General features: G+C 38.4%; 1 protein-coding gene across 2 annotated transcripts; it reads right to left on the bottom strand.

The window, feature by feature from the left end:
- Window positions 1-452: 452 nt before the first annotated feature.
- LOC124863852 (ER membrane protein complex subunit 10-like) lies at window positions 453-8,245 on the bottom strand. 2 transcript variants are annotated; one of them, XM_047358378.1, is made up of 8 exons: window positions 8,107-8,245; window positions 7,911-7,977; window positions 6,642-6,754; window positions 6,358-6,471; window positions 5,995-6,179; window positions 4,617-4,710; window positions 1,227-1,324; window positions 453-758 (listed from the first exon to the last, which is right to left on the bottom strand). In XM_047358378.1, the coding sequence occupies exons 1-7, from the start codon at window positions 8,242-8,244 to the stop codon at window positions 1,238-1,240; spliced, it is 798 nt and encodes a 265-aa protein (XP_047214334.1). In that variant the 5' UTR covers window position 8,245; the 3' UTR covers window positions 453-758; window positions 1,227-1,237. The 2 variants fall into 2 exon arrangements, with proteins under 2 accessions (XP_047214334.1, XP_047214333.1); XM_047358377.1 differs by lacking the exon at window positions 1,227-1,324.
- Window positions 8,246-10,032: the final 1,787 nt, after the last annotated feature.

Here is a 10,032-nt window from a genome sequence, read left to right as displayed (position 1 = left end):
AGCTTGGTGCTCCTGACTGTTTAAGTGAGAGTGAACACTGTGGTGAGATTCAAAGAGCTTTGAAGAGCTTTAAAAAGAGACCAAAACTTTTCAAGAATATTGTGTGAAATTAAAAAGCTCTGCAGCTGCACAAATAACTTTGCTCTCCAGAATTTCTGATAGGAAGGTTTGAAATGGGCCTAAATGTGAAACAACAGATGAGTCAAGCTTAGGTTTTTTGTTTTAGACATAGGCTGCACAACTGCATGTTTAAAACAGGCTGACAACACCTGAACTGAGACTTATATTGAAAAACAACCATTTAAATGTGAATCTTAAAAACCTTCTTCGTGTTGGAACAGCATCGTCCTGAAGATGACATCTTCATGACGTTACATTAAAGTCTCTAGAAAACAGACTAACATCGTTTTTTTTGTTTGTTTTTGTTGATTCAAGCAAAAAACCCAAACAAGTAAAGTAATAAATACTTTATTTCTCACATTAGTAATAAAAGTGCAGTCGTCTGCGGGTCACAATGTCTCCTTTTTACTGTACAGGTTTAAGATGCACAACAAATATTTATCTTCCTTAAATAGGATTATGTACAGCAGGTCAAATCTGAGCATTATTGTTTGGTGAGCGTTACCAGGAAAAAAAATAAACACCACTGTTGATCATCGACCTCCTCCGTTGGCTGCACCACCGCCAGCGCCGCCTCCTGATTGGTCCTGGGCACCAGACATCATCAGGAAAAGAACGAGAGGCACGATGTACATCCACTGCAGAACATAAAATGAAATGAAAGATACATAACTAACTACAACAATTCATAATTTAAATAATGAGAATTAACTGTCATCACTTGAATGTATTTGGAAAAAGTTGTTGATTTATTTCATCCCAGATTAGGTCAAATTTTTTTCTCAGCAGAAGAGAAGAAAATGTTAACGTTCTTCAGGAGGGTGAGAGACTACATAGTCGAGGTCTCAAGGTCAAACACCAAACACATTTGAGCTTTACTAATTTTCTAAATGTTGGGATTCAATTCATTTTTAGAAACTATCAGCCAAAACAATTATTTGGTATTCGACGTCTGAGAAGGCTTCATAGAGAAAAAAGAAGAAGGAAGTGAAAAACTCCAGATTGTTTCAGTTAGTCTGGCTGATAAGTAAACAGAGAGAGGAGGAGGAGCAGGAAGAGGAGAAGAAGAGGAAGGACAGAATGAGCCACAAGTAAGGAAACTGTACTTCAGTGGGAATCAGCTCTGCTCTCTGCCGCCCCCTGCTGGGGGCTGTGCCGAATTGGTGAGCATGAGGAAGATGGCACCTCCCAGTATCAAATACCACTGGAACACAGCAACACACAGTCACTGGACACAGAGCAGGGCACAAACACAGCATAGAACAACACGAACAGAATCCAGACGAGCCAAGCGAGAGGACACAGTACCGAGTCGATCCGGACCACACGAATGTGACCCCAGTGAAAAACCTTACTACAAAATGTAGCAGACAAACAAACATGTCTGTTTTCTTTAAATTTAATTGTGAAAGAAGTGAAATAATTAAAAAAAACAAGTGAAGGAAAATGTTGCAGCTCAAAGCTGGTTTTAAAATCTTTTGTTTTTGTTTGAGTGCCATGGAAGCCCAGATTAATAAGATGGCCTTAAGAACCAAAAACAGAAAGCATTTTATTATTTCAGCCAAAAACACTTCATGTGTTTCATGCTTTCTCTTTCATTGCACGAGCTCCACACGGGAAAGACATTTTGAAGAAGAATAAGATGGAATCACGGTTTCAAGGTATTACCAAAGTTTTAAAACAAGAACATAGAAAATGAATGAATCCCTTTTATTTAAAAGAAGAAAAGTAAAACAAATGTTCCCACCGCTGCTAAAATAACATGTTGATGTATTGGTGTAAACTATAACATTTATTTCTTGGCATTTTGATACAAAGACTTGTGAAAATCTACCTGAAAAAATAACCTATCCTTAGTAAATGGATATGTACCACGAGCTTTTAAGTTAGCTGTAATTAAACCTTTACTTAAGAAATCTTCGCTTGATCGAGATGACTTGAAAAATTACAGACCTATATCCAATCTTCCATTCTTATCTAAAATTCTTGAGAAAATAGTTGCTAATCAAATGTGTGAACATTTACACAACAATGACCTGTTTGAAGAGTTTCAGTCAGGCTTCAGAGCTCATCATAGCACTGAAACAACTCAGCTGAAAGTCACTAATGATATTCTTATGGCCTCAGATAATGGACTTGTGTCTGTTCTGGTTCTGTTAGATCTCAGTGATGCATTTGATCCAGTCGATCACAAAATTCTCTTAGAAAGGCTGGAATATGCTGTAGGAATCAGGGGAACAGCGGTAGGCTGGTTTAAATCTTATCTGTCTGACAGATTCCAGTTTGTTCATGTAAATGATAAATCATCTTTAAACTCCAGGGTTAATTGTGGAGTACCACAGGGCTCAGTACTTGGGCCAATTCTCTTTACTATATATATGCTTCCAATAGGTCAAATTATCAGGCAGCATAGGATAAATTTTCACTGTTACGCTGATGATACTCAGCTTTACTTATCCATAAATCCTGATGAACCCAACCAGTTAGACTACAAGCATGTCTTGAAGATATAAAAACTTGGATGACTTTAAATTTTCTGCTTCTAAATTCAGACAAGACCGACGTTGTCGTCGTTGGATCGGAGTCTTTGAAAAAGAAACTGCTTAGTCAATCACTTAACCTGGATGGCATTAAATTGACCTCCGGTAATAAAGTAAAAAACGTTGGTGTTATTTTTGACCAGGACATGTCATTTAAATCCCATATTAAACAGGTTTCTAGGATTTCCTTCTTTCATCTCCGGAACATTGCCAAAATTAGAAATATCCTATCCAGGAGTGACGCTGAAAAACTAGTCCATGCATTTGTTACTTCAAGGCTGGACTATTGTAATTCTTTACTATCAGGATGTCCACAAAATGCAGTTAAAAGCCTTCAGCTGATTCAAAATGCTGCAGCAAGAGTTCTGATGAAAATTTAAAAGAGAAATCATATTTCTCCTATTTTAGCTTCCCTTCATTGGCTCCCTGTTAAATCCAGAATAGAATTTAAAATTCTCCTCCTCACATATAAAGCCCTTAATGATCTAGCTCCATCATACATCAGAGATATGATTGGTCCATATGTTCCTAACAGAGCACTTTGTTCTCAGACTGCAGGTTTACTGGTGGTTCCTAGAGTCTCTAGAAGTAGAATGGGAGGCAGATCCTTTAGTTATCAGGCTCCTCTCCTGTGGAACCAGCTCCCAGTTTTAGTCCGTGAGGCAGACACCCTGTCTACTTTTAAGGCTAGGCTTAAAACTTTCCTTTTTAATAAAGCTTACAGTTATAGTGGCTTAGTTTATCCTGAGCTATCTCTGTAGTTATGCTGCTATAGGCTTAGACTGCTGGAGGACATAATGACCACTTTCACCCTCTTCACTACATTCTCACACTACTCTCCAATTTTGCATTATTTGCTGTTATTTCAGCTTTTAACTTTGTTCTCTCTTTTCTCTTCCTAGAAGCTACACCTGGCCTGACTCTGTGTCTACCTGTGACACCTTTCTGGAGAGGGGAATCGTCCAAGCTTCTGCTGACAACAACTTAATGCTCACTTTCTACTGATGATCCACATGGCCCTGTCTTTTAGTGTTTAACCCTTTCTCTCTCCTAGACATGGCGATTGACTGAGCTTTTACTGTAACTAATTATATGTGCTCTCTTTCAGACTCTAACCTTGAAAACTGGCTCAGAGTTTATCTGTTCTTTCTTTCTAGGTGAAACGACTAAAGGAGCTACATTCATTAACATTTACTTTTCCTTCCCATAGAAAGGACTCCTGGATCAGTGCTTCTTTGTTCTCTTTGTGTCTCTGCTCTGTTCTCTCAAACCCAGAGTCGGTCGTGGCAGATGGCCGCTCACACTGAGCCTGGTTCTGCTGGAGGTTTCTTCCTGTTAAAAGAGAGTTTTTCCTCTCCACTGTCGCTACATGCATGCTCAGTATGAGGGATTGCTGCAAAGTCAACGCCAGTGACTGTCCACTGTCTCTACATGCTCATCTGGGAGGAGGGAATGCTGCAAGTCACTGACTGGATGCAATCTGCTGGGTTTCCTTAGATAGAAAAACATTTTATCCAATTTGAATAAATAACTGAATCTGACTGAACTGTTCAATGATTAGGATTAATTGGAAATGAACCTGACTTTTGTGAAGTGTCTTGAGACGACGTGTTGTGAATTGGCGCTATATAAATAAATTGAAAATATATCATTAACACTAATTTTAATAGTTCTCAAGTGCTTTTTGTGTCAGCCAGCAGACCGGCAGTGCACAGCAACGTGCGTTACTTCATGATCCAGAGAAAACCTTGTCACTTTCTTCCGAGCTCTTATTAACAGTACTTTAAACTCTAACAATGGTATGCCAGAACATTTGACCTGATTAACCGTCGTTTTATTAACCTTATTATAAACCCTGATAGCTTTTACAACCCCATGCGTAGTTAAAACACATCCCAGAACTTCGGGTTCAACCTCCAAGCCTCATCAGCAGCTTCAGAGGCCTCATGCTCTTACGTATTTGGCAAAGAACGACTTCTGCTCTTGCGTATTCTTCCCTTTCTTCTCAGATTCTAGCTCCATCCGTTCCAGGAACAGAGCCGTCTCTGGTCTGGAAGACAAAGAATCCAATTAATAAATTTTCAAACAAAAGCTTGAAACAGTAAAAACCAAAATCTGCACACAAACACTTTGGTATATATATATATATATATCTTTGTGAGGACGTAGTATTGACTTCTATTCATTTTCTATTGGTTTTTATACCCTAACCGTAAACCTAAGGTCATGGGTACATAGCTAACCATTAACGTAACCTAAAATCAATTCACATCTTAGTCCTAAATCTAAGCATTAGCACGATTTGCATTTTGAGAACCTGGACAAAATGTCCTCACAATGCTAATTTGTCCAGACAACGATGGTGTGTTGTAAAGTTTTGGTCCTCATAACTTTTTGACATACTTTTTCAGATTCAGCTGCGTTTGTAGTAATTTAAAATGTGAAATCCCGATCCTAATAGTCGACTATCAATGGTGGGCAGGTTTTAAATATGTGAGCTGAAAAAAAAAAAAAAAAACTGGATGGATGGATGGAAGAGAGGAGGACACAAAACATAAGTAGAGAAGCAAGCAGGAAAGGAACAAAGGACTCAAGGAAAGTAAGGAAGGACATGGACAAAATAAGAAAGGACACAAGTGAGGAAAGAAGGAAGGGCATGAGGGAGGAAATATACAGGAAGCACCCAAAGGAGGGAGGGAACAGAAAGGAAGGACAAAGGTAAGGATAGAAGGATGGACATACAAGACAGAAGGAGAACACAATTAAGGAAGGTGGAACACGAGGAAAGGAAAGAAGAAAACAAAAATAGACACAATAAAACAAGGAAAGGAAGGAAGCAAACAAGGAGGTATAGAAGGAAGGGAGTAAGGACACAGGAAGTATAAAAGGAAAGAAGTAGGACATACGTTTTAGACAATGGGACAGAGAATAAAGTACAAATATTTCTGATGCTTCTATTTTTGTAGTTTTCAGACGTGAAAACAATGACACCAAATTCCAAACCGTGTCGTAAGTGTGTTAAAACTAATGTTTTAATAGTGTCGTAGCTTCATGAAATTCCTCTCCTATGACCAGCTGACTGACAGCTCACAGCAACATGTGGGAAAAAGTCTTCTAACTGTCACCTTAACAGTTAACAGCAAGAACAATATTTATCTTTTAGCTACAGCCATCAGGCAGCCAAATCAGAACCACACTGATTACAAAGACGTTAATAAACACTAAATATGTCTGAAACGTTTCTAAATAACAAACGTATCTCTAAACGAGAATCACAAAAAGCTTCACATCAGCTGTAAACAAGAAAAAGAGAAAACACTGATGGTAAACTGACCCTGGTGCGTTTACAGGAGCAATGATGCTCAGAGTGGTGTTGAAAACCTCAAGATCAACTTCGTCCTCGACCTCGGTGCCTCTGCAGGCTCCAGGTAAAGTCACAATGGAGACACCAATGAGGTATCCAGAAACGTCACTGTGAAGCGTGATCACGTCGCTTAGATGGGACTCAACCATCGCACACTGAGAACCACAAAGCAAACAGATTGATTACTTCATTTCCTTGGAACCATTTGTCTTCAAACATAAAATTAAATCTCCATTTTGATAAAGTCTTTAATAGAAAAAACCCTACTCGATTTATTTGAGTAATGAGCAACATTTTTGATCCTATTTTGAAGATGAGCAGTTAAATACATACAGCTCTGACAAATGCTGTGAGATGACCTTCCATCTGCCACTCCGTCTGTCTGTCTGCTTGCAGGAAAACTCGAGGCACTCTGATTCTGTAGAGACCATCGACTGCAGCCACTTCCTGAGGAGACAAATCAAGCATGTCACAAATCCATGTTTCTGTTGTAAGACCATTCGCTTAAAAAAAATATATCTCCCAGCAACGTTTTGTCATTTTCCACGCCTAAAGATTTCTGTGAAACATCAGTGGGTTTGGCCATTCAGTCTGCTGTTTTCAGATCACTGATTTACCTTCAGTTTGGCTCTGTCCTCCTCTGACAGCTGGTTCTGAGTCAGAGAGACGCTCGGCTCCCGACCCGTTTTCAACAGCAACGATCCACGAGACTCAAACTTTGCTACATCATCTGAAGAAAATCAAAGCCTTATACACAATGAGCATAAATAACTAAAATGCAAGCAGTACAATTAATAAACTTTCTGTAGACTCACTAGGCTACTACTTTTTAAACGGTAGCTCTCTGTCTATCTGCCTCTCAACACATTTGACTCACACAAAGGGTTCATGATTGACTCCACGACTGCAAGGCGCCCAACCAATCATCATCAACCCTTCACCACCGTGATTGACAGTTAGCATGAGGCGTTTGAGCTGATATGCTGTGTTTGATTTCCTCCAAACGTGGTGGTATGCATTATAGCCAAACAACGGTACTTTGGTCCAGTCTGTCCAAACAAATTGTCCCAGAAGTCTCGTCTTTCGTTCAGATGCAGATTTGCAAACCAAAGTCATGCCACCATATTATTTTTAGAGAGAAGATGCTTTCTCCTTCAGCTCTTCCAAACAAGACATACTTGTTCAGTCATGAACTTTTACCAGGCTAACAGTAAAGTCTGAAATTAAACGGTTTATTTTTTGTTTCTTTGAGTGTTGTATAATTTTAGTGTGAATTTGCTGTCATATCCGCTACTGGGAAGATTAGCAGCTGTCTTAAATGTTGTCTGCTTGTAAATAATCCTTTTCACTGCAGAATAAAGGACTTTTTGTCCCATTAAACCCTTTCAAGTTGATGGGAAACAGCTGTCCTTTCTCTAAGGTAACTGCTAATTACTAACACCTCGGCATTGTGTTAACAGACACCTGTTTGCTCCAAACTGTCAAAACTACAGGTGGCCCCACAGATAACAGTGGCAAACATGCAGCTATACAGGCATTCATTTATGTGGTCCACTAATTTGAACATCTTTAAAAGTATTTAAAGCAGTTTAAGTGCAAAGCTATATTAAAGTAACTTAAATGTATTCTGATTTATGTGTAGATCAATTTAATAGGTAAATGTGAAATAAAAGAAAGACAAAAGTTAACGACTTTCTTACACGCCCAAATTACAGAACCCAAAGGTAAGCCTGAAAATAATGCCTGATTTACCCCGGGTAATAAACATATCTAGAAAAATAAAAGATGGAATGTGTTAGCTTGATGAGCACAAGGCTGCTTATCTAGCAAATTAGCATGAGCAATGATCTACATAATATACCTTCACAATTAAAACATTTACTCACCGAGTTCAAATGAGTGCTCAAGAGGCACAGAGAAACCACTCAGCTCAGTCTCCAACGGATCACCAACCTGAAAATAGTAAAAAAACAAAAATCTGCGTTTAGCCTCAGTGCTAATGCTAAAGCCTGAGCAAAAATAAAATAACCTGTTTGGCTTATTGTAAAAAATATTCCGAATAATCACTTATTTAACTCTTACCCTTCGGCCGTTATTACAGCAAACAAAATCTGCGCATACGACGAACAAAACCATGAAAATAAGAGCAATTTTAAACGGTGACAGACGAGTCATTTTGCCAAATGTGGATAGCGGAAGTTGGCTGAAATGTAGCAACATAGCAACATCCGGATTTTCAGAATAAAAGCGGTGCATTAGATGATCACATTTGATCCCCGGCCAGGAGGGTAAATCTTTTTTTTTTTTAACTTTTACATTTTATTTTTATTTTTCAGTGGGGAAATTCAGGTATACCTGCAACAAAGTATCTGGCATGCAGATTCACACCTGGTAAAATATAATATAACAAAATGAGAAGCAAGAGACTGTATAGTAAAGGCAAATTTACAACATAAGAAAAATTATTCTGCAGTTATCAAAAATATCATACTCAAGTTCAAAGAAATGTGGATGTGGATAAGTCTGATAAAGCTGATAGTTAAAATGGTTTAGATTATCCTGAGCTATCTAGGACATAATGACCATCTATCTAGCTGGTTATGCTGCTATAGGTTAGAAGAGAAAGGGCCACCTTTACCTTACTCTCCTCTTTTTACTCTCTTTCCTTTCTACCAGCAGTTATTGCTGCTTTTAACTTTATAATAGTCCACACTATTCCCAAAGAAAGTAGGCCTACTCAGGTGCCAGGAGTACTTTTGGACAGCGAGTACTGCTTAGTTGAGAGTTTGTCACAGACAGAGCTGTTGCTGTTCTGTATGTACTCTGTTTGTAACACAAGGTGGTCCTTGTCTTCCATTGATGGAGTACTTGCTGCCTTTAACTTGATGTGCTCTGTTTTAATTTCACATATAAAGTCTACCCAGTTTAGATGTCTCTGTTTAGCTGTGTCTCTTTTCTAGATGGAGTTCAGGCCTTTAACCACATTTATTCTCAGTTTTCTTTTTTTTTTTTACATAATCTGAAACCTGGCTGATAACTTCTTTGCTTGTCTGTTAGTATTTCTAGTCCTGTCAGTCCTCTGCTGGTCATAAAAGACGGACTCTTCTAAAGAGTCAGGTTCCACTAGCAGTCACTTCCTGTTACAAGCAAGTGGCTCCTCTCCACTGTCACCACATGCTTTATTAGGATGTAGTCTTATTAAAGCGAAGATTGCAATCATCTCTTTTCTTTTGAGAATCCATTTTTTTGTATTTGGCATTTGATTTACTAAAACTTTAAGGGCTGCAAAATATCAAGAGATGTTGCAACATAAAAGTTTGATACTTTTGTCCAGTAGTAATATGACAATATTTGCTGCAATTAATCCATGTTTTCCTTAATCTTCTCTATCTTTTCTGTCTTCTTGGTGTTCCCCCCACCTATCATCTCACACATTAAAATCTCGATTGGCTTTGGAAATCAAGGGCAGTGAGGAAAATCCATCCCACTGGACAAGTATATTATTGTGATGCAGAACTTGAACGAGCCCCACTTGAAATATAATAGCAAGCGCGGCATCCATGCGTTGTGATTGCCGTGTTGTACTGCTGATATTGCGATCACGATTATGAGTGGATAAATCATGCAGCATTACTGTATTGTATTATATTTGGATTGAAGTGTAACAGGGTTTGAATCTGAGTCTGAGTGTATAACATTAAAACGTACTAGAATAAATTGCACTTGTGCAACTGTAAATGTTCTAAATAATTTGTTGTAAAAGGTTGGAATATTTAGAATATTTACCTAATGGGCAAATATAAAGGTTTACTTTGGTCATGATGTATGAATAAAGATTAATATTGTGAAATCCATGATAATATACCTATCAGTTCAAACCTGGAGATTCTTATTGCATTTGCATGCACAGACACATCCAGAACCAGCAGAGGCTGCTAACAGACCAGAAAAGACCTCCTCAACCTTTCTCTCAACCCCTCACTGCTCCAAGGGCCCTTTTCACAAGAA

The sequence above is a fragment of the Girardinichthys multiradiatus genome, chromosome Y, assembly GCF_021462225.1.
Source record: "Girardinichthys multiradiatus isolate DD_20200921_A chromosome Y, DD_fGirMul_XY1, whole genome shotgun sequence".
In the NCBI taxonomy this organism is placed as follows: domain Eukaryota; kingdom Metazoa; phylum Chordata; class Actinopteri; order Cyprinodontiformes; family Goodeidae; genus Girardinichthys; species Girardinichthys multiradiatus.
The sequence above is the reverse complement of the archived record's forward strand: the minus strand, read 5'-3'. Positions and strand labels throughout refer to the sequence as shown.

Excerpts from the sequence above, each read along its gene's own strand:
- LOC124863852 (XM_047358377.1), bottom strand. The coding sequence starts at position 8,244 with ATGTTGCTACATTTCAGCCAACTTCCGCTATCCACATTTGGCAAAATG. Across the intron at positions 6,755-7,910 it reads TGAGCACTCATTTGAACTCG|ATGATGTAGCAAAGTTTGAG; the intron begins GTGAGTAAATGT and ends GATTTTCTTCAG. Across the intron at positions 6,180-6,357 it reads TCACAGCATTTGTCAGAGCT|TGTGCGATGGTTGAGTCCCA; the intron begins GTATGTATTTAA and ends TGTGGTTCTCAG.